The 27298-nt window shown below is 39.9% G+C and overlaps 3 protein-coding genes across 4 annotated transcripts in view; 2 read left to right on the forward strand and 1 right to left on the reverse strand.

Annotated features, from left to right (window-relative positions):
* LOC141338024 (SLAM family member 6-like) overlaps positions 1 to 27298 on the reverse strand; it is a 384898-nt gene that overhangs the window by 255286 nt on the left and 102314 nt on the right. The gene's annotated exons all lie outside the window — the stretch shown is intronic.
* LOC141338605 (CD48 antigen-like) lies at positions 2914 to 7532 on the forward strand. Of its 2 annotated transcripts, XR_012355862.1 has the most exons (5): positions 2914 to 3139; positions 3619 to 3951; positions 4065 to 4382; positions 5351 to 5666; positions 7005 to 7532. XR_012355862.1 is itself a non-coding variant. In XM_073844206.1 (4 exons), the coding sequence occupies exons 1-4, from the start codon at positions 3091 to 3093 to the stop codon at positions 5521 to 5523; spliced, it is 873 nt and encodes a 290-aa protein (XP_073700307.1). In that variant the 5' UTR covers positions 2914 to 3090; the 3' UTR covers positions 5524 to 5724. The 2 variants fall into 2 exon arrangements, 1 of the variants encoding a protein (XP_073700307.1); XM_073844206.1 differs by lacking the exon at positions 7005 to 7532 and having other exon boundaries at positions 5351 to 5724.
* The window catches only part of LOC141338883 (CD48 antigen-like), a 97790-nt gene continuing 88688 nt past the window's right edge, over positions 18197 to 27298 (forward strand). The window contains exons 1-2 of the mRNA XM_073844499.1: positions 18197 to 18535; positions 26479 to 26805. Coding sequence (XP_073700600.1) covers positions 18439 to 18535; positions 26479 to 26805 — 424 coding nt within the window. The 5' untranslated portion in view covers positions 18197 to 18438. The remainder of the gene's footprint in view (positions 18536 to 26478; positions 26806 to 27298) is intronic.

Below are 27298 nucleotides of genomic sequence, written 5' to 3' on the forward strand. Positions count from 1 at the left end.
GTAAACTGTTAGTCTGAATAAGTCTGATTTTCTTTCTTGCTTGCTTACTTTAAGTATAACAGTTTTTCTTTTAGAATTACACTGGTTCCCTTGAATGATTTTGATTTACTGAAATGAACCAGCTATAGAAGTGTCATTTCTTCAGGAATCAGGTTACACTGGTTTCGCTGATTGGTTTTGATTCAATGAAAAGAACCGGCTCATGCACTTACAGAGCTGGACTACACTAGTCCCGGTGTGTATTCAGTAGTGGTGTTGCAATGCCATTGAACAATTATTGCGGGAGACTCGGGAGATATTTACGAACCATCGTCACTCGGCTCAGGGAATTGGTTTGGAAAATAGATGCAGTTTTAAATCCGGTTCTAGGTTAGACCTATATACCCTCTTTTCACAATGATTCCTGATTAGTTTATGTTTCTCTCTGTCTCTAACAGAAATCATTGCTGGATGTGGGCAGAACCGAGACAGCTGTGAACTATCAACACACATTGAAACTCAAAAGGCAGATCTCAAGAGAATAGCCTATCACTTTGACCCAGAGTTTGTAGGAGTTACTGAATTAAATTAGCTTTTGTTTTATATACACTTGATGTTATATTGCTAATTATAAATTAAATGTAGACTGTTATTGTGTATTGAAATACAACACGTCTCTAACTTTTTTGTTGTCTAATAAAACAAATTTCATCTTGTGTATCCATCTAGTATTTAGAGTTTATATTAAACAAGCCTCACCAGAGGGGGCTACAGATAACATTTAAAGCATCTCATATATAACATACCAAATATTATAGACCTCTTATAATTTTTTTTAATTATCAAATAGACCCAACTAGTGCATATTTAGAAAAACAATTAAAACCCTACTGACTGGCCCTAATGGTCTTTGGTGTTTTGTTTCTTTCACTGCCTTCACAAAAAGACTATTGTACCTCGTTGTTTTTATGCTGCAGTTTCACTTTATATAGAGCAGATGTTGTGTGTAGTTGCATGGGAATAGCAGCCCCCCATCACGCCCCCTGTTCGTGCAGCTCTATGAAGATCATTTAATGCAGATGACCTTGCAGCTGCTTGTTGTTGAAAGAAAAAACAAAACTTCAGATGTCTGTTTCCGCTTATCTGCAATGAAGGCGGACACATTGCTCTGAACTGCCATTATACTGTTTGAAACTCAAAGACTGGACAAAACAATAATAAAAAAAAGTGATGTATTATATTCTATATAATCTGTCTGTTACCAAACAATTATTTATTTTGCATGCAAGCAGACCTGCACAAGGATCTTGTTTTGCTTTTTTAATGCACCGAACAAAAGCTTCATGCACTGTGACACATTACCTGCTCTGCTCATGATGAGATGCACTGTGGTCTTTGGTCAGAGGTGGTACGAGTGTCTATTGTTGGAGATACGAGATGCAGAAGGTGTGCAGAACATGCTGTGAGCTGAGAACTGTTTGTGGGTGAAGGGCTGCAGATGAACCCACGGCCTGTAGCAGTACTGAAAAAAAAAGTATTATAGGATTACGTTAAAACAACATTGAAATAGAATAAGATGTTCAAAAGAACTTTTACCACAAACTGCACTGTAAAAATGATGCTGTGAATTTAAAGAGAAACACACTCACATGTTGAGGAAGTTGCAAAGTAAAGAGACAAACATGTGATAGTGGAAAAGCTAGAAGAGAGAAATTATAGTTCACAGAAACGCTTACGTGTTGCTCAGAGGAAATAAAAGTCTGCATTGAGGATGGTAGCTGACCTTGACCTTGAGCTCCTATGAGTGAGAACAATGAGTCAACTGAGAATGAATATAGAAAACAGTTGTTCTACTGTACAATTACCATACAACACCAGGCATGTGTGCAGATTCCTTTGTGTAAGTCATAATGGCAGTAAAGGACTCTGAACATTATAGATGGTGTTCAAAAATATTATTTTAGTGTGTCATTTAAATTATTTTTGTTAAACACAGCAATAGTGCAGGAATATTATTTATAATGCACATTTATCACACACACATTTTTTTTTCTTACATAAAAAGGTTTCTGTACAGGAAATAGCGGCAAACCAAAGCCAAAGATTTCTATAGTGTGAACTAGTGGCTTAAGCAGCATAACTATTCATATAACATTATGTAACTCTTGAGCTCTGGACGATCATCTCATGTTTATTGATAGTTATTGGCTCTTGTGCATAAGGATTAATCTTGAGCTGATGTAAACTCACCTTTCCTTATCTGTTCAGTCATTTTACCTGACTTTTTGATTTATTGAGCTGCAGCTTTCTAATTTGTTTGGTATGCAAATAATAAAACTGGTATTTAGATTAGAGATTTAGAAACTCCTGAAAAACACTTTGATCAGAGCTGTACTCAACAGGGATTATTTTCTATTTGCTCAGAGGAAAATGACAGAAAGCAGATGCAAACCACAAGTTGAACAACATAAATAGGCTACAATCATGCAAAAAAATCTACACTTCAACACAGTTCCTGCTCAAAGTCTTCATCCTGTTTGTGTCAGTCAAAGAGCTGAATTTCCTCTGATGTTCATATAGCTACTGTAAAGTCGTCTCAAGGACTGATAATATCCAAGCTAAACTTACTGTTCAGCTGAGCTCTTCATTGAAGCAACAGGAGGGTCGCCAAAAAAGGGCGGAGCGATTTTATCCAGACTAAGAAGGCAAACCGAAATCTGGACGTTTGAAAACTGAAAACAAGAAGTAGCGTTTTTGGTTCTGCTGGCCTTTTTTTTTTTTCACATAAAAGTATCGATCGTTTTTTTAAAGGATGGATGTACCACAAAATTACAGGATATGTTTTAATCCGCCTACAGGCCCACGCACATCTTAACCTTAAACGACTATGGGCTTTTGTGCACCCCACCTTAAATGTTTTATGCGAAAACGATAGTGCTTGATAACAGCTTTTGATAGCAATCGTAGTACCGTTGACTGTATTCCTCGAAATCGTCTTTGCTTTTAACGTGTTATGTTTAATATCTGTTTCGATTTTCATTGTTTTGGGGGAAAAAAAAGAACCAGATAAGCAACTCCCTTTATTGATCGGATATGTAGGGAATCGTGAATATGATTCATAAATCTTTTTTCCTCTGTCTGTGGATTTGGTTTTCGCATGGTAAGTGATTTATTTTTTTTAAACAGTGTTTCACCTAGTTTTTTACTAAGTTGCCGTTTTTATCTTTTCACACAACAAATACATTCTTTATTTCGGCATTTTCAATATCACTAAAGGGGAAGGAAATGCCAAATAGTGGTCTGACTATTTCCATCCAATTAAAAACTGCAATGTAAGTCGCTTTGGATAAAAGCGTCTGCCAAATGCCTAAATGTAAATGTAAATGTCGACATGTTGGAATATGCTGAGTCTTGGGAACTACATCCTGTCCGACAGAATAATCAACCACATGCAGTTAAGTTAAGGAAAAGATCATATTGTTTTAATATTGTATAGCTAAACATAAAAATGCGTTTTTATAACGATACTGGGCACGTATTTAATTTAATAAGCAAGCTTTTTTTATTGTTGTTGTCATGTAATTGTCTCTATAGTTGATAGATAAATACATGATCAAAAATTGTTTCTCTGTGTTTTAGGTGTGCTTGATGTTAAAATGGATGAAATTAAGTCAATATCAGTGATGGAAGGAGAATCTGTCACTTTAAACACTGGTGTTACTGAAGTACTGAGAAATGATCAGATACTGTGGATGTTCAGCGTTAACAATTTAGACACTCGTATTGCTGAAATCTATAAGCAGGTCATTGATATGTATGACAGTAATGTAACATTTGGAGACAGACTGCAGATGGACATTCAAACTGGATCTCTGACCATCAGGAACATAAGAACTAAACACAGTGGACTTTATAAACTAACAATCATCAAAGGAAGGGTTACATACAAGAGTTTTTCTGTTGCTGTTTATGGTCAGTAATATTACATGTTTAATTAATATTTAAGGAAGAATACCACTTCTTTAGTTTTGTCCCCATTTAAATTAAGTAACATTTCTGTTTCCATTTGTTCTCAATATTTCCAGCTCCTCTTCCGATTCCTGTCATCACCAGAGACACTTCAAACTGTTCTTCTTCGTCATCGTCATCATCTAAACGTTCATCGGTGTCCAGTTGTGTGCTGATGTGTTCAGTGTTGAATGTGAGTCATGTGACTCTCTCCTGGTACAAAGGGAACAGTTTATTGTCCAGCATCAGTGTGTCAAATTTCAGCATCAGTCTTTCTCTACCTCTGGAGGTGGAATATCAGGAAAAAAACACCTACAGCTGTGTGATCAACAATCCCATCACAAACCAGACTCACCACAACTTCAGTATCACTCAACTCTGTCAAACATGTCCAGGTCAGTCAGTGGTGATATTAGTGATTATAAAATGTATTTTTTCAAGCTTTCCAACCTTGTCGGTTAAAAGCCATGTTAACTATCTACTGCACACATTATGATAGACCTATAAAAAAATAATAATTGACTGTTTTTCTTTTCTTAGAATGGCTTCACTTGAAGTGCTGTAAAAAAAAAAAAAAAAAAATGGGGAATGAATATTTTAAGGTACTTTATGATATGTTGCCATACAACATCCAATAGTGGATCTAACTCTCAAATTTCTAACTTAAAGTTTTTTTTATAATTAATAATTGTTGTTTGAAATGTTGTTTGTATTGATTTAATTGGTGTTGCAGTATTATACACTTTATGCGATTTTATTCATAATACAAATGCCATTAACATATGACTAATCAACATTACATTACTAGCACTAATGTTGTTATTGTTAAAACTTAAAAGATCATAGCCGACCTTGCTAGCTAGCTAACCAATTGCAATATTGCACATTCCACTATTGCACAGTGTTGCCATTTGGCAACACATACATTTGAACGATTTACAAAAAAACTAATTTCATAAAAACTTTTTTGAGTGGTGAATATGTCATCATAACTTCCTGGAGGTCTCTAATTTTTTTGTGGATGTGACACGAGTTGATCCTTTGTTTTTTATTGACGTTTTCGTTTGCATTCAGCAACTACTCACAATAGACGTCAGTCTATCAGAAATCGCAGCAGAAAAACACTGCAGGTCATGTGACTTAACCAAACATAATTGGCTAAACTAAGGTCTTCTCTTTCCAACAAAAAATTACAACGTTTGTCTTAAAGAGACAGTGGCAGGAAAATTAACATAAAATGTATGTTGCCATATGGCAACATCATGCAGTAGAGGGATAAGTGAGTGGAGAGATGGAAACAATGACTGAAATCAGACACTGCATAACTCATTTATAATTGCAATTTTTATGTTGTTCATTTCAGATACCATGCAGTCACAGTCAATGGGATGGAAAGTTAGTATAGTAATAGTACTGGTCTTGGCTGTAGTTGTTGTGGGAGTATACTTTCTTCACAAGAAATGCAAAAAAGGAAGTTCTGAAGGCAAGTATCATCTTTTTCATCAAATAATATTTTTAACAAATTCATATTTTTAAAAGATGTGCCACAATATCTGTTTTTAAACACCATATTAGACTTATTTGAACAATGTAACATTATCATTAAAACAGTCCAGACTTGTGAGGAAGAGGTACTTTATGCCGAAACAACATTTCGTGAACGTAGTGTTCACAGTACGGTAAGAGGCTTTATTGGTGTGTGCAGTGAATCTGTCTGCAGAAACCAAAGATTCACCCCCCCCCCCCCCCCAAAAAAAAGTGCGCTTGCACACGTGATGAAGCAAAAAATGTGCCATCCTGTGCTGTCAGTGTTTGTACTTTTTTTGTCCGTGCCTTTGATGTGGTCTTTTAAGCAATTTAAACCACTCCTTTTAGCTTAATGTTTGCTTATGCTTCCTCTGTTCCCTAGTAAAAAAAAAAATAATATTTTATATTAAGTGTAGTTTAAATTTATTAACATATTTACTGACATATCGCTTGAGACTTCCTGATGTAAAATTATAATTAAACTTTGTTTGGAGTACTGCTTGTGCATAATTTATGCACATTTATTAATATTAAGCCTAAAGTGTGTTTTAATGTCATTACTGATGAGGATTGTATGGTCTTTAAATGCTAGCTCTCTAAAGTGTACCTAAAGTATACTCGCAATAGTTCCACTTTAACAGAATCAAATATACTAAGTATGTATTTAGTTGTACTTCAGCACAAGTGTATTAAATACAAAATGAGTAGATAATTGCAAAATTATACCAGTTCAGTACACTAAAAGTACAACTGCAAGGTATTTTTGCAATTACATAGATATGTAAATGTATTTGTAGTATACTTAGCATAAAATAAACATATGTCAAGTACATTTTAGTATATTTATTTTTCACTAGGGCATGAACCCATCCGAACTCAAGAAACGTACAGATTATACAAAAAAAAATTAGCTTTTATTTCTTAGTCAGTAGGGTTTACTGAATGCCATGATTATGTTTCTGCAAAGTCACAAGCATCCGTAACAGACACACAGTAATGCATAGTTGTCAAATCACAAAAGCTTTATTATCAACCCTGGCTATTTAATGGCTGAATCAAATGCCGGAACTGCCAGTTGACTTTCCGTAGCTCTACCAGGATTAACAATGAACAGACAAAACTGAAAGTGTTTTTAAAAACTCCCAAAACCCCCAAAATGTCCTTTAAAAGCCAAAAGTGATGCTTTAAGTCTCCCCTTTGTGATAGAAATTGTGCATGTTCAACTTGGCACTATTTAACAAAAGTTTTTTAAAACAATCAAATAAATCTTTATGCTTTTGCTATAATGTCATATGCTTGAAATTGTCTTTGCATTCAACCGTTGTCCTTGAGCTGATTTATAGTGTTTATAGTCAAGAAGGATTACAAGAACATTTCCAGACTGTTGGTGTATACACACAAATACTATACCCAAATATACATACATACATTTTTTCATTGTTTTAAATGTTTTAATTCCTGATATTCATGTTATGCTTTCTTTCTTTCAGAAACCCAATGAAGAACAGCACATCATATACTCGAGTATTAATGCAAAATGACATGATCAGTGGTATTACTAATATGAGGCCGACATGTAAAAGTCATTTTGAAGTATTATCTTGAGGGTCAATGATCTCAAAGTGCATCTTTAGAGAGCATAATAGCAGATTTTGAAAGCATATAGAACATCAGTATTTGATAACTATTTCAGAATCAGCATTGTCTCTAGCTTACACTGCCATTCCATATCATAGAATGTTAGCAAATACATTAACATCCTATATTTGTATTATTCATTTCTTTGGAATACTGACCACTCAAATAGATATATTTTAATGGATTATACCTAGTGTAACATTAGACCTTCAGGGTTTACCACATTGACATACTAACCTGTTACGTGTTCTGCAGTTAGTTGTTTACCTGTTAGACAAGACATGTTCATGCAAGTCCAGCTGGAAGCTTTCTCTTATACGAAAACATTCACAGTAGACACTAAATTCTAAGCAAAAGCCTTAGGTATTTATTTCTGCCATTAGCTCTTTTGAAAATGATCCCCACTCTGGTATTGTTTTAAAATTATTGGCGTACAAAATATATTTTTTGTTCACAATTTTATATACAATAATACAATGTTGTTTGGACCAATTCGTAAGACTTTTGAAATGTATTATGCTTGTTTACTGCATTTATACTTTTGTATTAAAATGTCTATTTTGTTTTATTTGTAACTGCGTTTCTAAGATGATGAAAGTCAATCAATAAAATATTCTGGACCATCTGTGTTCTTGTGGTGCCATCAGGTGACATTTACATTAATGTGGTTGGCTCATGAGTTCCCATGAAGCATCTAGTTTGACTGCTTCTTCCTTTGAGATGAATGGGAATTCTAATAGTTAACCGTCTTCAGTTATTATACCTATTTTAAACAGATTAGATCCTGAATGTTTGTTTTAATTCAACCCTAACCGACAAGTCGTTACTTGTCTGCTGTTAGTTGTTCAGCTTGTCAGACAGGGACATGTTTGTGCAACGTATACTAGAAATTTTCCACTGTATTTTACATTTTCGCTCTGAGCTCATTAGAAAATGTTGTATTCTTACACACTTTTTCATTGTAGAAAAAAGTGTGCTATTGCCTTCTGTAATGTGTCCCCTACTCATCTTGACATACTAATGCTACTCTCACAGGTAAAGTAGTAATACAATGTAAACAAACCTTTGTTATCTGTTTCTACATTCAAGTGTTAAACTAAAACTAAATAATTATTAAACTTTAAACTAAAACAGCAAGTGTGTTTGTTATTAAATCAGTGTTGCCCCAATAAAAATCACTTTACAATCTCTAAAGAGTACGGTACGGTACTTTAGCCCAAACAGGTAAAGTTTGGCATGTCTTCATTACTGACTTACACAGTTATCCAACTAATTAATGAAAAAAAAAAAAAAACTTCCCTCTGGTTTTGTGTCAAGTTCGACTTTTACAATGAGGTGTCAGTGACACTAGAGGGAGCCAGAGCTTTAAACTTGAAGCAATGTGATTTCATCCTATGGCCCTAAAGCCACAACCCATGGAGCTTTGGAGGAAGATTTCGGTTCAGAACTACAACCACGAATAGAAAGAACTACAAGCATTTATACTTCTGACTCATCCCCTTTTCTAAAAAATGTTTAAGGCTTAATTGTGAGGTTTATCATTTTATAATTTGTTCTGTGTTTGTGAAAACTTGTATCTCAACTTTATCAATTGCTAATACTACTCTCACGTACATCACAGGTAAAGTAGTAATGCATTTTAAACAAAACCTTTATTTCTTTCTACATTCATACATTAGACTGTGTTTATGTTGTGGTTTTATCAGTGTTGCCCTAATAAAAATCATTTAATTTATTACTGTTAAGGTTACTGTCAACTTCGGTCCAAACAGGTAAAGTTTGCCATGTTCTAAACAAAAGAAAGACATCAGCATTGACGTTTACAGTATTTGACTACATATCTCAAAAGCTCAAAAGAGTCTTGCTTATGTGATGGTCTATGTATTTAAACTTTGCAAACTGCATAATGTGGTAAGTTCACGGAAGTGACACTAGAGGGAACCAGAGCATATGTTTAGTTTTAAAGAAACACTCCACTTTTTTGGAAATAGGCTCATTCTCCAACTCCCCCTGAGTTAAAAAAGTTTAGTTTTACCGTTTTGAAATCCATTCAGCCGTTCTCCTGTTCTGGCGATATCACTTTTAGCATAGCTTAGCATAGATCATTGAATCCTATGAGACAAATAGCATCGCGTTCAAAAATGTGCAACGAGTTTAGATATTTGTTCTATTTAAAACTTGGCACTAAGTTTATTTGACGAATAGATTAGGAACTACACTCACAGTAAGGAAGTTCGCCGCCGTAATATGGACACAGCAGGCATAGTAATAACACGCAGTGCCTGAAATTAGTTCCCAGCTGTGTAACTTTCGGCACGCTCGCTCCCTGTTCATGCAGTTGGTCACGTTGTGCTGCCTGATATTACTGCACCTGCTGCGTCCATATTACGCCAGCAAACTTCTTTGATTGTGATCTAACATTTTGTGCCTTTAGAAGCTTAGAGAGCTTTAAACCCACTAAGTTCATATAGTTCATAAACAATTTGGTTCTGAAAGTTAAAAGTAATGAAAAATCTTGACTGCCAAACATATGCAGTTATTGCAGCATTATTTTGCAGCATTGAAAATAACATGAAAATGGACATGTTTGTAAGGTGGCCGAGAGAGCTCAACGCGCTGCAACTTAAGAAAACAAATGACAACAAATTATCAGTTTGACAACACAGGTGCTGCAAATCCTTAGCCTGGAAAAAATCCAGACTCAAATCTATTAAGATTAAGGGTCTGGCATCGATTAATCAATCTAACTCGAGGGGCAGCACCAAGCATGCATTTGAAACTCTCACTGCACGCAATTGGATAACGCCACGACCAATCACAACAATACACGGTGTGAGGTATCCATACGCTTAGCTACCAGCGGAGTTAACTGATAGATTAAACTTTTGCCGTATCCAGTTGGCAAAACAGCAAAAACATCCTTCTTGCAAAGGAACGATTCGAGCGTGGTTTTCTGTTCCTCTTTTATATGAAAAGCCAAGTCTAACTCGTTTCAGAGTAGTGGCCAAAGCCGTTTCAAACAACTGGTGTTCATCTGTAGCCAGCTTTCAATGTTTACTGAATGATTCCGGACGTCGCAGCGCTGCCGCATCAGTTTAGCTCGCCTCTGGAGACTACTACATCGCATCTACATCAAATACACCAAGAACTGCTTACGTAATTCAGTAACGTGCATCATTGCTCGGTGCCAGAGTGTCTTGCAGAGACAATTCAAATTGTGCTCTTGCGAGACCTCTGGATTCCCAGCGTAGCAAATCCTCGCAACGAATAATCAGTTAAAATAATCAAATAATCAGGTCCCAGATGGGTTCGTCACTTTTTGAGGTCCCCCTGAAACATTTCCATTGTGCTCCGTGCTATTTGCAGCGCTTTTTGTGTTTGCAGCGCTTTTTTGTGTTTGCTGCGCATTCGTTTGTTTGCAGCACTTTTTTGTGTTTGCAGTGCGTTTCCGTATTTGTGTTTGCACCTGTGTTGTCAAACTGATGAAGATGTTTTTTTATTTTTTTTTATTTGTTGTTGTTTTTTCTGTTTGTATGTGTTTTCTTTCTGTTTGCATGTGTTTTCTCAAGTTGCAGTGCATTGAGCTCTCTCGGCCACCGTATGTTTGTCCCAGTTTTGCATTGAAGCAGTTGTGCGCAAGGGCCCTTTTAAAAATGCAGAATGAACTTCAAATGCTTTGTGACCTTACTAGCCGCTCAGTTAAAGATTCAAAATTATACATGTGGTCAGATCTATTTAGGTCAGTGCAGGGTATGAAGCATTTTTGTTGTTGTTGAATGCAGCAGCAGGTGGCATACCTATTATTGGACATGCAAAAGTGCACTTGAGTGTTACTAAAGAATGTTTCTCTTTGTTGATACGGCTTCACAGTCATCAAAGAGGTCTATCATCTAGAATAGATAATTTTGCGTCACTCTAGTTTTTTTATAAAGCCTGTTTAATCAGAAGGATGTGTTTTATGTTGCTTGTCATAAAGATTTGGAGCTTGGCGAACAGCATCATGTTTCAAAACTAAAAAAAAATGTAAATAGAAAGAAACATTTTGACCTGATGGTGGCCCTAGTTTGAGTTTAAGATTTTAAGCAGATAAGCTTTCATTGCTTGGCCACAAATTTCATTTCCATAAATAAATATGTATATGATTGATATAAATGTAATAAGAAGCAATTTAAGTCTAATAAAATTTGGTATAAAGTATAAATATGCTTACCCAACCATCTGTTGGGAAAGTTGACAAGGAGGTTGAGTTTTAGCTGTAAAGGAAATGATGTAAACAACGGTGTAAACAGAAAAAAAAAATCTTCTAGAGGTTAACTGAGAGGAACAAGGCTGTTACAGTTTCTCGGTGGTTAAGGGGTCATGCATTAGTGCTGTGTGACATAGTGTACTGCCATTCTACTCTATTCATACAGTATGCTATTGTAGGATTACAAATTTAAGAAATGTTGATCCTATGTTCTGACATAGCTTCACAGGAAAATCTAAAGTGAAGTATATTCTATTTAGCTTCTAAAGGTACAGATGATGACATTCTAAGAAGATCAAATCAGGCAGCCCAGGTGTCTGAGACATTAACCTTTTGTTCTCAAGCTACAGCGATGCCTTTGTCTCTATGATAATGTGAAGGTATGGGCAATACTGTCAGACTGATTGGATTAGCACCTATGCCTATGAATGACACTGTTATGATAATGAGTTCAGGGCTGGGGAACTCTGGTAACGGGCTGATTCCTGTACTGCATTTGCATGCTTTGTTTAGATTGACTCCACCTCTATGTAATCCTCCCCCTGGAAATGTATTTAAACTGTATTGTATCTGACATTAGTAGACGACTTTTTGATGACTGCAGCGAACGAACAGCTAGGATCTCAATAAAGAGAAACTTCTGCTTCAAGATATCCAAAACGTCTCCTGGTCTCTGAGAAAAGTTCACAACACTATGTACATCATGGACATTGGGTGAATTTCTGTATGCATATTTAAAAGCTTCCTGATGTTATGTGGTTGGTTCACTTCTCCCAGACACAGGTACATTCCACATTTTCCATCCCAAAAAATAGAAAAATAAAGACATTCGTTATTAAATGTGGTCCAACTCCAGCTGGAAGATTTAAATTTTTTAGGGCACCATGATTTAATGGTGGCCGAATGCCAAAATAACAAACAAAGGAAGTAACAAAATACAAAGTAACTTCCCTAACTCCCTGACAAAGAATCCAAAAATAAAAGGTGGGTCAACCCTATGTATGTCAGGATTATGTCTGTGTTTTGTCCTGTTCTGGTTTTCCTAGTGTTTTTCCCCCTCTGTTCCAGTACTTTTGGATTTTCCCATTTGCTCCCCCTTTTGGTTTAGTGGTTTTAGTTCAGTCTTGCCCATATTTGTATTTCCCACTTGTCATCTTGTTAGCTTATTTGTGACCACGCCTTGTTTTTCAGTGTATTTGAGTCAGGAAAAGGTCTGTAGGTAGAGGCATTTAAATTAGAGGCAGCCACTGCTTTTTTAAACAATATACAATAGAAATGACAAAAAATAAACGACACAGTTCTTTCTTAGTGGTGTTGACAAATGCAGCCATAATCAAAGTAGGCTACTCTGTACTCAAAGTGCAAATAGAGACCGAATTGTTCAAGCATGATACAGAGCTATAGACAACATTATCATCTTATTATCTGCTCACATATCAGCCTAGATATTTCATGTAGCCTAATTTGCGCGCATTGGGAAGTCGCTCTCTAAACTTGAGGTATTAAAATTGCTTTTGAATGTGCGTGCACGTTTTACTTTTGGTTTCGTTTTAACAATCGCGCGAAACTCGACGGCGCTGAGCGTGCATTCTACAATACAAGAGATTAGGCTACTTTAACAAAGCCATTTGAAAGTGAGAGGACACAAACGGGATTTTGAAAAGTGCGTCCTCAATGGAAATTACGCCCCTGCGTGAGTGGAACTCTGCCGCTGAGTTATCATTTGATGTGGATGTATGCCGCGTTGTACAGTATATTGAGACGGAGGCGCCAGAATGTACGCTGTAGCACGAAATATAGAATATTTCTTCAATCACTTCCGCAGTTCTGCAGCAGATGTGACGTAAAATAATGGAATAGTCCAACAGTGTGGTGTTCGAGGGAGGCGCCAGTGCCCTAAAATATATTCTATATTCTGATGACTTTTCAGAGAATCTTTGACATTTGCCATAAAGTTAAAAAAAAAAAAAAATCACCTCGACCTATTTTTTTTGAGGGGGCCCCCTTGCAGCTCGGGGCCCAATGCAACTGCCTACCTTTGCCTAATGGCAAAGTCCGCCCCTGCATATTGCAATAGGTGCGTTTGACTTCATGCGGCGCTGCGCAGACCGATCGGCAGCTGACTTGAAGTAGTGCATGCCGGTTAGAAATTTTGTCCAACTTGAAACGCGCCGACGCCACGTGACGTTCATCATCAAAGTAACGCGAGAGCGTTTCGAGAACAGCCGGCTTGCTCAGCCAGCGCAGCATTTCAGAAGGGACTGCGTCAGCCTGTGATGACGTCACAGCTTCTCACGATTGGCCACATTCACCACATGACGATGATCATGCGTGTTTCGTGCATAACAAATCAATTTGCATGCCATTTCGTAAATAGTTTACGATCTTTTGACTGCAGTACATTTTATTCCCTTAAATTCTTTATATTGGATTTGTGCATAAGTTTATTATTGTACTTATAGTATTCAGCTGCATATTTAAGTAATATTTTTTATGGAATAACTAAAATGTCACAGACATTTAATGTAATGTGGTCAACACTGATTGATGCTGAAATCTGTAGTTGCTGCTTCACTTGCATGTGCTACATTTCTTCCAACAAAAAGGTATTTCTATTGCTTCCAATTCATCTGCAATAAAGTAGGCAAACGCCACGTGATCTGCCATGTTTGAGGGAGCAACGAGATCTCCAACTTGTCCGACTTGACGGCTCAGTTTTCAGCTCCTCCCCGACTGCTTTCGGCTAATCTCGCCGATCGGTCTGCGCAGCGCAGCATGAGCTCGAACACACCTTAGGCCTACGTGTTCGTCTATGTGTGTGAACTCATTTCATAACGTGGTAAGTTCATGTAATTGACACTAGAGGGAGCCAGACCATACGTGAATTTTAAAACATGCCTTTCTTCTTAAAGGTCCCATATTGTCAAAATCGAAATTTCCTGTCTTTTTTCATAATAACTGAGGTCTAGGGGCTATGTAACTACCATATGAGTTTCAAAACAATCAATCCACAGGAAACTGCACACAGCCTGCTTAAAGTAGCTGTTCATTTTCACGAGCCACTGTGACTTCCGTAACGATGTGACGTCCGATCTACTCAATCACCGCCTTCAGTCACCACCCCGAACACCAACCACTGTCCCACCCTCCTTTTGTCAAACCCAGACAACATCGCGTCCATAACATTGCTAAGCAATAACAACACAGAAACTAATCTAGAAAACCCTGTTCAGTCTATAGATGTCGAAACTACATCATTGCACAGGCTTCAGAACAACGTTAATAAAAGAGACCAGTGGCATGTCAACTTCAGCCTCTTTCACACAGCGATTCCGGTAAATACACGGATAATTTGTCCCACGATTTGTTCCAGAGTTGTTTAATTTGGTTCATTCACAGTTGTTTTCCAGAATCTGTGCGTGCTTTACACACAACTCGTGAAGACATGTGATGTTTGGATGTGAGATGTAATGCGACGCGTCGCGTAGGTTTCACTAAACTGAAACTAACCTGAACAAACTGTGCTTCAGCGCTGATAGTGAAGAGCTGGCTCTGCCCGATCGCCGCTTCATTCCACTTTGCACGTATTTTTTCGTTGTGAAGAGTCGCATGATAACGTGCATCACTTCACCATTGCCTTTATGGTTCTGGCTTTTGTTCACACAGCGCTCGTTCCCGTAATTTTCCAGAATCAGCGGGCATTGTGAAAGGGGCTTTACTAAAGCAACAGTTATGTATCTTACTGCATTCGGTGCTTGAAATAGAAACACATTAATGATCATTCTGAAATATCCTGTTTAGTATCAGAAGGCTAGGCTTTCTCTATGGCTCTGGGTTCGGCTAAAGCATACATGACCGTAGTTACCTGTGATTGACCTGGCTGTGCGTTACTCAGAAAACAACAGGCCAATCAGAAGAGAGGCTCATGAATATTAATTAGGTGTGCCAAAATCGACCTGTTTTTGACAAAGGTCCTAAAAAAGGAGATGTAAAAATATATTGAGAAGGATTTTGGCACTTACACCGCAAATATTAAGGACATCAACAACTAAAACAATCCTCCAGAAATGTGTACAATATGGGACCTTTAAGCAACCTGCACACTTACATGTTCCGTCCCAAACTCATTTTAGGATCATGGCAAAAGCCATATGTTAATGTTACATGTGTGGAATATTACCTGTGATCCTGCCTGTTCCTGCTTGTTATTCAGAAGATTCTATATAGTGTTAATTGTTTATCTTGTCTCGTCTCGTTTCGTCCAGAACGGACAACCTTAACACTTTTAGTAAACGGTGGTAAGAAAGATTTAAGTCAGAACATATTCTAAATGCTGTTTGATTTTCAGATCAGCAGATGCGTGAGTGCGTCGACTATAAAGATACATAATGTAGGCTACGCATACGTTCCATTATGTAATGGTCTTGTGAGTGTTTCTCTGTTATCTTGATTGTGGCTCATGCTCTGGCGGTTTTATGTAGGTAATAGGATGTGGTGCGAGACTGACTTTAAACCCATAAAGAGGAAGTAGATAATAAATGATGGACCTCATATAGGAAATTACAACTGTTTGCAGAGCAGACATCCATGCTAATATTTTAAATAACAGCTAATTAAGTCTCAGAATGTTTCAGACTGCTTTTAATGTAATTATCATGAAAAGGGTTTCAACAACATGTGGTTTGACCTTTGTGGCCTTCAAAGGATGCAGCCTCTGAATTGGGACACGGTTTTATTACTATGAATGGGAAAAAGTCCCTAAATAAAACGCCAGCTGCCAGTTGATAAAGCCATCACGTCACAGCAGCTGCCATTCAAAGCTCTGCTTTGCATAAAAACAAGAAGTTAGTGTCCTCAGATGTGTGCTTAGAACAGCACATGTACATAGCCTGAACCAACCTGAAATACAAGCTGTTTTAATGCTTTTTCAGCATAAGAAACAAAACAAACTGCACAGAAAGCATTTTATTTAAGAAATTGTGGTTCAGCAGGACTTGTATCATACAATCACAAGACACACAGCTTAAAAACCTGACCACTGTGGCAGAGCAGTATTTGTTTAGTATAGACTGTCTAGAGATCAAAATTTTGTATTGTATTGTTTACATTCTGTGCCTTTAAAACTGTATCAGAGTGCAAAGAGCTTTAAAACCACTAAGTTTAAATAGTTCATAATTTAGTTCTGAAAGTTCAAAGTAATCCTGTCAAACAGTTACTGCAGCATAGCAACTACAGAATTCATTGTAGCCACTGAAAATGGCATTAAAATGTACATGTTTGTTACAGAAATGTTTTGCACTGAAGAAGTTGTGCGCAAGGCCCTTTTTAAAAATGCAGAATAAACTTAAGATGCTTTGTGAGCTTACTAGTAGCTCAGTCATAGATTCAAAATGATACTTGTGGTCAGATCTATTTAGGTCAGTGCAGGGTATCTTGCATTTTTGTTGCTGTTCTGTTAGCAGCAGGTGTTTGGGCGTACTTATTATTGGACACACAAAAGTGCACTTGAGTGTTAGTGTGCATAAAGGTGTATAAAGAGTACCCACAGCGGGTGCATAAGCTCTTGTGAAACTCCCTTACCACACTTTGAGCTTCACTGAAAACAAATGTAGTGGGAACGCTTCAGAGAACTGAAATGCATACTTTAAATACAGTTGTCATCATTCTAGATGTCTTCTGCGTCATTCTACGTTTTTAATAACACCCATTTGATCAGTAGGATGTGTTGAATGTGGCTTTTCATAATGATTTGAAGCTGGAGGTAAAGCGTTATGTTTCAAAACTAACAAAAAAAACCAATACACTTTTCACTTCCTGATGTTATGTAAACTCTGTTTGCGATGCAAATTGCATGTTGGGTTCACTTAGACTCTCACAGACACAGGTACATTATGTCCCATCCCAGAATAATAGAAAAACAAAGAAGCATGAGACATTCGTTATTAAACATGGTCCAACTCCAGCTGGGAAATCATTATTTTAAGGTACCATGACTTCATGGTGGCCAAAGGCCAAAATAACAAACAAAAGAAGTTAAAAATCATAACATATAAGTAACTTGATCAAAATACAAAGTAACTTCCCTAACTCCCTGACAAAGAATCCAAAAATAAACAGTAGGTCAACCTGCTGGATACTCCTTAGTCTCTAATAACATCCGTAGCATCTTTGAACATTAATAGGAGGCAACCGTATCAAACGCGTTAGAAATATGCTATAGCTTCGATTTGTCAATAGGAGGAGATATACGTGGAGCTCCTCACAACAAAAGAGCAAATGCTGGAATGAACTCCCAATCTAAAGACCTTTTGAAGGTGTGTGCCACACTATCCACCAATCAAACAGTCCCTGCACACATCACACATATTTGCTGAAAATGTGCATGCACTGCATAAAAATGTATTTGTCAGGAGGAGAGCTTCCTAGACAAATCTTGGCTTCTCTCAAGGTTACTTTTTAATCAACATGTGCATATCTTAAAATTCCATTCCATTCCGTTTTCTAAGCACTGTTCTTGGAAACCAACTTTGGACCAATATGTAAAACCAAGAGCGTTATAACAATATGTGGAATTGATGGAGCCATTATAAATTATTCCACTCAGCAATAGTTTCGGTTTCAGATGCAAATAAAATATATAATTAAGGATGAACTCATGAAACTAAGCGCGAACTAAGTAAGAAGGGCAAATATTATTATTATGAATAGTCGAGAGAGAGAGAGAGAGAGAGAGAGAGAGAGAGAGATAGAGAGAGAGAGAGAGAGAGAGAGAGAGAGAGAGAGAGAGAGAGCAGAAAGAGAGCTGTGAGCGTGCATAACATAATTTTTCAGAACCGAATTTCAAAAAATCTAATCTAAAAGAAGTATCTTTATTTACCTGGATTATTCCTCGCTTATAAAGGTTTTTAATTCTGTCTATGGATATTTTTGTCACTGAAGATGACGGAACATGCGAACTTCATCTGACAATGGAAATAATTTTTGTAAGCGGAGGATATGATCGTTAAACTTGTTTTTAACACGCATTCGGTTTTCGCATCATGCTTAGTTCACATATCGTTGAGTGTTTATTGAGAATTTCAGAAAAAATGATTCACAGCGCATCTTTCTTCTGTCTGTGTTTTTTGCTGTCGATTGGTACGTAATATCTTACTTTCTTTTAAGATTGGCAAATTAAGAATTGAAAACATTTTTTATATGGCAGGTTTTCTGAAATGGTATGTTTAAAATGTAAATGAGGTAATATCTAATTAAATATACACACATTAGCAAACATTTCTAAAAAAAAAAAAAAAAAAAAAAAAAACATTGGATGAAGCCAGGTGAGGAGCGTCTCGCTGCAGCCTGCGGTGGACATCCAACCCCGCCCACATCCAAGTGTGACGCCAGACGCCACGCCCATGTTCAAACACGTCACACATCCAACATATTAAATAGTATCAAAACATATTAAAATAGTGATAATATGATTAGCAATGTTCACATTTGTGGACATATCTTTAGAGAATTAGATGAAAATGAAAATATGCTAAGTGTTACTTTTACAATAACAAAACTTAATTGTCCGTCTAAATCTGATCTTGTCTAAGCTATGTCAAAATCGATTATAATAAACGTGAATTTATGTCATTACACAAACAAAGACGGTTGTCACGGATTGGTCAGGTTCTGCACCCACAATCACTCCCAGATCACCGTCACCTGAGTATTGATTATCCTACACCTGCACGCAATCATCACCAGCACATAAAGCCACTCTCCACACACCACTCATTGTCCGGGCTCGTTCATGCGAAAGCGGACTGCTAGTGCTTCTCTACGAGTCTCACTATCTAAATACTTACCCTACTGTACTTACCTGAACTCTGTCTCGTTCCAGTTCCAGTCTTCTGTGTCTTCTCAGATCCAGTCGTCAGTGGTGGGTGGCCATAAGCTGACTTCCACGTCAGCGGAGGTTGGTGGACACACGGACCTTCAAGTATACCTCCTTCAATCGTTCTTGGAATCCTCCCGTCTCACCTCCTACAAGGAAAAGGATCTGTTAGTCCCATCAAGTCCCAAACCGGCTCTGAAACCTTCCTACTATCACGTACTCACCATCACAGGATCTCCGTTCACCTCCGGCACTGCTGCTAACATTAATAAACATCACTTGTATCATTCTTACCTTGTTGTCCCGTCTGCTTCATAACAGGAAGCCCGGACCAAAGCCGTAAGCAGCATGAGTGCTCAGGACCCCTTTCAGGAACTGGTGGATTCTCTGCGGAAGGTTTTGATGTCATCTCCATCTGTCACCCCTTCCGCACCGCCGGCACCCACACCTCCGTGCACTTCTTCGGAACCTCTACCATCCAGTCCCATGGCCCGACCAGCGCCCTACGCTGGCGGGGCGGAGGAGTGCAATGGATTTCTACTACAGTGTTCTCTAGTCTTTTCTATGCAGCCAGCGCTCTATCCTACAGACCAGTCTAAAATAGCGTTTATCACCTCTCTTCTCACAGGACCAGCTTTGAAGTGGGCTGAATCGATGTGGCAGCAAAGCGGGCCGGCCACTCGTTCCATCCAGGCATTCATCACTCACTTCAAGGAAGTGTTTAACCGCACAGACGGAGAAGTGTCAGCGGGTGAGCAGCTTTATCACTTATCACAAGGATCGATGTCAACTCATGAATATGCCTTACGTTTTCGAACCCTAGCTGCTGCCAGTGGATGGAACGAGCGGTCGTTGCTGACCACCTATCGTCTTGGGCTCGAACCCCGTCTTCGCCTCCAACTAGCTGCGTCAGATGACGCTATGGGTCTAGAGCGTTTCATCCAGCAATCCATCAGATGTTCTGACCGTATGCAAACATATCAGACTCTCACCGATGTCTCCTCTAATGCACTCCTCCGCCCAGTGGAGACCGCCAGCCCTCCAGAACCAGAACCCATGATACTCGAATCTGGTAGACTGTCAGCCGCTGAGCGACAGAGAAGGCTGACCCGGGGTCTGTGTCTCTATTGTGGCGCCAGTGGGCATGTCCGGATGAAATGCCCCCTTCGTCCTGTCCCTACCGCGGTGAGTGTTATCCAGTCAGAGACTGAAAAGATGTATCCTCTATCTACATATGTTCAGTTAACCACTGCCACGTCCTCTGTCGTAGCCCACGCCCTCATCGACTCCGGGTCAGCGGGAAACTTCATCTCGGGGAACCTCTGTCGCCAGCTGCAGCTCCGAACCGAAACTTCGTCGAGCGTCTACCAGATTCTACCCATAACACGTTCCATCACTGCACGACCCCGCATCCATCGTAAATGCCAATTCATCCACCTACAGATTGGAGCTCTTCATCAAGAGGACATTCAACTTCTGGTTCTGGAGGGGGCCACCATGGACATCATCTTGGGGCGCCCGTGGCTGGTGAAGCACAATCCCATCATCTCTTGGGGCAACGGAGAGATAATCCGGTGGGGCCACGACTGTCATCCAGAGTGCTTTCCAGAAATTCCACGTCCACTACCAAAACCCATTCCTGTCTGCGCCACGTCCATCGAGAGCCCCCTGGAGCAACGATCTACCAAGATTCCGGATATCTACTCCTCGTTCCAAGACGTCTTCTGCCCCAAGAGAGCTTCCCAGCTACCTCCCCATCGGCCATGGGACTGCGCCATAGACCTGATTCCAGATGCTCCTTTGCCCAGAGGAAGGATCTACCCGTTGTCACTTCCGGAGACTAAGGCCATGGAGGAGTATATTCAAGAGGCTCTTCAGCAAGGGTACATTCGTCCCTCCACTTCTCCCGCAGCATCAAGCTTCTTCTTTGTCGCCAAAAAGGATGGAGGGCTGCGGCCGTGTATAGATTACCGCATTCTCAACCAGAGTACCATCAAGTTCAAGTATCCCCTTCCTCTCGTCCCTGCGGCCCTCGAACAACTCCGGTCAGCCACCATCTTCACCAAATTGGACCTCCGCAGCGCCTACAATCTGGTGAGAATACGGAAGGGGGATGAGTGGAAGACTGCTTTCGTGACCCCTACAGGCCACTACGAGTACTGTGTCATGCCCTATGGCCTGGTCAACGCCCCTTCCGTATTTCAAAACTTCATACATGAAGTCCTCCGGGAGTTTCTCCATCGGTCAGTAATAGTCTACATTGATGATATCCTCATCTACTCCCGGAGTGAAACCGAACACAGCCACCACGTTGCGGAGGTCCTCCATAAACTCAGGGAACACCAACTCTTCCTGAAAGCAGAGAAATGTTCATTCCACCTTCCATCCGTCCAGTTCCTGGGTTATGTAATCGACCGAGAGGGCATTCGTATGGACGAGAGGAAGGTGTCATCTGTCACGTCCTGGCCGAAACCCTCTTCTGTCAAAGAGCTCCAGAGGTTTCTCGGCTTTGCGAATTTCTACCGCCGCTTCATTCAGGGTTACAGTATCATCGCTACGCCATTAACCAACCTGCTCAAAGGGAAACCGAATAAACTCACCTGGAACCCTGAGGCCGCCGCAGCCTTCCAATCCCTCAAGGACGCCTTCACCCAGACTCCCATTCTGCGCCATCCGGATCCCGAACTCCCTTTCGTGGTGGAAGTGGATGCGTCGACATCAGGAGTCGGAGCCATTCTCTCCCAGCATCACGGTACCCCAAGCTTACTCCATCCATGTGCCTACTTCTCCCGGAAGTTCAGCCCGGCGGAGAAGAACTATGACATCGGCAACCGGGAACTTCTCGCCATCAAGCTCGCCCTGGAGGAGTGGCGACACTGGTTGGAGGGAGCCAATCATCCCTTCCAGGTACTCACTGACCATAAAAATCTCCAATACCTCCGTGATGCTAAAAGACTGTGCCCACGACAGGCCAGGTGGGCACTGTTCTTTTCAAGGTTCCACTTCACCATCTCATATCGTCCAGGTCCAAAAAATATCAGAGCAGATGCATTATCCCGAATCCACGATTCCACTGATTCCTCAGAACCTCCCAGCTATATCCTCCCTCAAGACATATTCGTCAACCCCATCGAATGGTCAGCTCCTCCTAGTGTCGCTACTCCTGAGCCTCGCCCTCCGCCGGGCTGCCCTCCTAATCGACGTTACATCCCTAGGACACAACGGGTAGATCTCATTCACTCCATCCACACTTCCCTGGGCACTGGACACCCCGGGACCAGCAATACCCTCTCGTTGCTATCCGAACGCTTCTGGTGGCCTGGGATGGCAAGGGATGTGCAGCGGTTCGTCCAGGGTTGTAAGGAGTGTGCCATGTCCAAAAGTCCCAGACATTTACCTGCAGGCAAGCTCCATCCCTTGCCGATCCCGAACCGCCCCTGGTCACACCTGGGAGTGGATTTTATGACGGACTTGCCCGCATCGAATGATAACACCTGCATCTTCGTTGTAGTAGATCGATTCTCCAAGTTCTGCAAGTTACTGCCCCTGAAGGGGCTACCCACTGCCTTTGAAGCGGCCGAACTCCTGTTCAATCACGTCTTCCGTCAGTATGGCATACCTGAGGATATTGTATCGGACCGTGGTCCTCAATTTATCTCCCGTCTATGGAAATCCTTCTTTCGTCTCCTAGGTGTGACCATCAGCCTCTCCTCTGGCTATCATCCGCAGTCTAATGGCCAGACGGAGAGGAAAATACAGGAAGTGGGGCGGTTCCTCCGGACCTTCTGCCACAACCACCAGAACTCCTGGAACCAGTTTCTGGGCTGGGCAGAGTATGCCCAAAATTCACTGCGGCAACCATCCACCGGCCTCACACCATTCCAGTGCGTCCTCGGGTTCCAACCACCGCTATTTCCCTGGAATGGTGAACCATCTGAGGTCCCCGCAGTGGATTACTGGTTTCGGGAGAGCGAGAGGGTCTGGGACGAAGCACACCACCATCTACAGAGGGCAGTACGCAGACAGAAAGCCTTCGCTGATCGGAGGAGGGCTCCAGCTCCAGAATTCAGGCCAGGCGATCAGGTATGGCTTTCCACCAGGGATATCCGTCTGCGACTGCCCTGCAAGAAGTTGAGTCCCAGGTTTGTTGGTCCCTTCAACATCCTGGAACAGGTCAACCCCGTCACCTACAAGCTTCAACTTCCACCTGAGTATCGTATTCACCCCACCTTCCATGTCTCACTATTGAAACCATTTCACCCACCTCTCACTCCCTCCACAGAACCTGACCACGAAGAGGAACCTCCTCCCCCCCTCATGCTGGAAGATGGAGCCGTCTATTCCGTCCGGGAGATTCTCCGGTCTCGTCGTCGTGGTGGTCTACTCGAGTACCTGGTAGACTGGGAGGGTTATGGACCAGAGGAGAGGTCATGGGTCCCAAGAGACGACATCCTAGATCCCACGCTCACTGAGGAGTTCCACGCTAGTCATCCTGAGTTCCCTGCACCCCGAGGACGAGGTAGACCACCACGGCGCAAGAGACTTCGGCCCTCGGGAGCGGGCCCTGGGGAGGGGGGTAGTGTCACGGATTGGTCAGGTTCTGCACCCACAATCACTCCCAGATCACCGTCACCTGAGTATTGATTATCCTACACCTGCACGCAATCATCACCAGCACATAAAGCCACTCTCCACACACCACTCATTGTCCGGGCTCGTTCATGCGAAAGCGGACTGCTAGTGCTTCTCTACGAGTCTCACTATCTAAATACTTACCCTACTGTACTTACCTGAACTCTGTCTCGTTCCAGTTCCAGTCTTCTGTGTCTTCTCAGATCCAGTCGTCAGTGGTGGGTGGCCATAAGCTGACTTCCACGTCAGCGGAGGTTGGTGGACACACGGACCTTCAAGTATACCTCCTTCAATCGTTCTTGGAATCCTCCCGTCTCACCTCCTACAAGGAAAAGGATCTGTTAGTCCCATCAAGTCCCAAACCGGCTCTGAAACCTTCCTACTATCACGTACTCACCATCACAGGATCTCCGTTCACCTCCGGCACTGCTGCTAACATTAATAAACATCACTTGTATCATTCTTACCTTGTTGTCCCGTCTGCTTCATAACAACGGTAAGGTTTAAATGTTTTATTACCAATTACCATTTTCCTAACTTTAATCAACCAAATAGGGATGTAACGGTATCAAAACTTCACGGTACGATAATACCTCGGTATGAATGTCACGGTACGGTATTTATTGAATCATTTACAGGAAAAACAAAACTAATGAAGAGACTAGAAAAAAGTGCCAGAAGTGCTTATTAAACAGTTTACATGAACACTGAACATCTCAATGGCATACAAATTAGCCATCCATCTGTAAACTTTGAAACAGAAACTTAAATATTTCAATTTTAGTAACAAAAAAAATATCAAAGCATGTAAAAAACAGTCAAATCAGTTTAGCTGAATGAGTTGTCTGCTTGAAGTAAGACTTTTTTTCTTACCCCAATAGCAGATTATTTAGCTTGTTTTAAACAAAAAACTCACTTAATTTTGACTTGTTTTTAATAAAAACAAGAAAATATTTTTTACTTGTCTAGAAAATCCTTCTTGATTTAAGAATTTTTAGATATTTTGGCTGGAAACAAGACAAAATTCTAAGTAAGAAAAGCATTTTTTTTTTTTTTTTTTTTTGCAGTGCAGTAGGCTCTCATGCCTTTCTTTCGCATTAAATCTTTATTAAAAACAATCCTTTAAAGAACTTTTCTACCTGGACAAGTGCATCTATTATGTTGCCTAGTTTAGCCTCTTTAAAACGGCACCTTTCCTTATTTTAAACCTAGCCAAAATGCCACGTGTTGACTGTGAAATTTATATGCATTTATGGTACATTCCGTGTCAATCCATGTTAATTCTTACAGCGAACAACGTACTGTAACATTAATTCAGCACATACAGCGCAGCAAAAAATAGACTCGGTGCCGAAACGACCGCTGCACTGCTGCAAAGGCACCGCTTCTAGGACGTACTGCCGGACAGCAACCGCGTGCAGTGTGAACGCTCTAATCCGTTAACATGGGTGCTGAAAAGAATACTTAACGCATACGCACTTCAGACGGAGCAGGTTCGACCATTTCTAGTTCTTTTCCTTGCTGCTACAGTCTGTAGCGAAAACAGACCGCAAAGGATGAAGGCCACGCCTGGGCTGATGGGAAATGTAGTTCCCGCTACCTCCCGTTTGCTCCATTCACCTGAGCAAACTTTTCTCAGAAGACCTATTGTTTTATCGAGTCATGCGACCACGATAGTATCGAAAAAATGTGTTATTGCGGTATGACGGTATTTACAATACCGTTACATCCCTACAACCAAAGCAAGCGTTTTACCGACTGTTCGAATGTAATTAGTTCCATAAGAAAGATGACCTAGGTTTAATTTGCTTTATTTAATACAAACTGTTTTGTTTACATCCCCGATACAACATACTTCCGCCATTCTTGCACATGCGTACAACATCGGGATTCTTTTTTATTATTATTATTATTAAATAATAATTGGACATTACAACTCAATCATTTTACTTTTATGCGAATAAGTACAGATAACATCTTTTAAAGAAAGCATATAATTAACATTTCTTTGCAGAAATAGAAAGGTGCTAACATCAGACCAAAAACTAAGAGACAATTCACAATTATAAAACAAATGACACAAGTCTTCCTCATGTGTGACTGCAGGTATTATCAATGTCCATGAATTTAGAAAGAGCTACTTTACATGGATACATTTCTTGAAGTATTTTGAAATGCACCGCTTTAAGGCTACCGATAGGGAGGGGAGTCACACGATGACGCATTGACGTGGGCGTGGTGTCTGACGTCACACATGGATGTGGGCGGGGTTGGATATCCACCGCAGGCTGCAGTACTTGGGCCAGGTTCTGAATTCTTGGCGGGATAAGACAGAAAGAGTTTTTTCATGTTTTCTTTCCAGTAGTCTCAAAGAAAAAAAATCATGAAAAGCCAAAAAGCCCAAAATTTCTAAACTGCCCACTGCATGAAAATAATGATAACAAGTTTTCACCTTTAATGTCTCACCTTAAGTGCAGTAATATTATTTGTCCTATAGTGGACCTTCCTCATTAATATTCTGTTTGATCTTGAACAGGTTTTTTTATTTGTTCAATAAATTTTATTTTTTCTCCAGGTGAGTTTGGTGATACAGATGAAGTGAAGTCAGTATCAGTGACTGAGGGAGATTCTGTCACTCTAAACACTGATATTAATGAAGCACAGAGAGATGTTCTGGTACTTTGGATGTTTGGACCTAAAGAGACTCTTATAGCTGAAATATATAAGCAGAACATTGATATGTTTGTCAGTAATGTGGCATTTGGTGTCAGACTCCAGATGGACGGTCAAACTGGATCTCTGACTATCAGAAACATCAGAACTGAACACTCTGGATTTTATAAACTACAGATTTTCAACAACAGAGGGACTTCCTTCCGTAGATTCAGTGTTACTGTCTATGGTGAGTAATTGGTGTTCTACCAATAATGATACAAATTTAAATTGTTCTCCAATTCATGTATGATTTATAAGTGTTTAATGACAAACCAGAGTGATACTTATTGTCTTCTGTTTTGCAAGACAGTTCTCTTACTATTGTTTCCCGATGGAAATACTTATGAATAGAAGGGGAAAAAGGGTGTTGTTTTAGGTACATTAATAGTTAGAGAAGATTGTTTAGAAAGAGAAAGAGAAATTAATCATAATGTAAAATTTAGATGAATAAACTGAAGCATGAAAGCATGAAAAGACCAATCATAATACAGCATGCAGGTAGAACAAATAAAAAAGACCAATCACAATTAAGTCCACCCTTCATATTAATTAAAAAAATTAAAATGTTTATTATAAAAAAACTTTTTGTTTTGTTTTCCAGCTTCTTTACCCATTCCTGTCATCACCAGTAACCCTTCAAACTGTTTATCATCATCATCAGCAGCAGCAGGATTATCAGT

Source organism: Garra rufa, chromosome 7, assembly GCF_049309525.1.
Source record: "Garra rufa chromosome 7, GarRuf1.0, whole genome shotgun sequence".
Lineage (NCBI taxonomy): Eukaryota > Metazoa > Chordata > Actinopteri > Cypriniformes > Cyprinidae > Garra > Garra rufa.

Coding starts and splice junctions, on each gene's coding strand:
- LOC141338605 (XM_073844206.1), top strand. CDS start 3,091: ATGATTCATAAATCTTTTTTCCTCTGTCTGTGGATTTGGTTTTCGCAT. Junction 3,140..3,618: donor GTGGATTTGGTTTTCGCATG/GTAAGTGATTTA, acceptor TCTGTGTTTTAG/GTGTGCTTGATGTTAAAATG. Junction 4,383..5,350: donor ACTCTGTCAAACATGTCCAG/GTCAGTCAGTGG, acceptor TGTTCATTTCAG/ATACCATGCAGTCACAGTCA.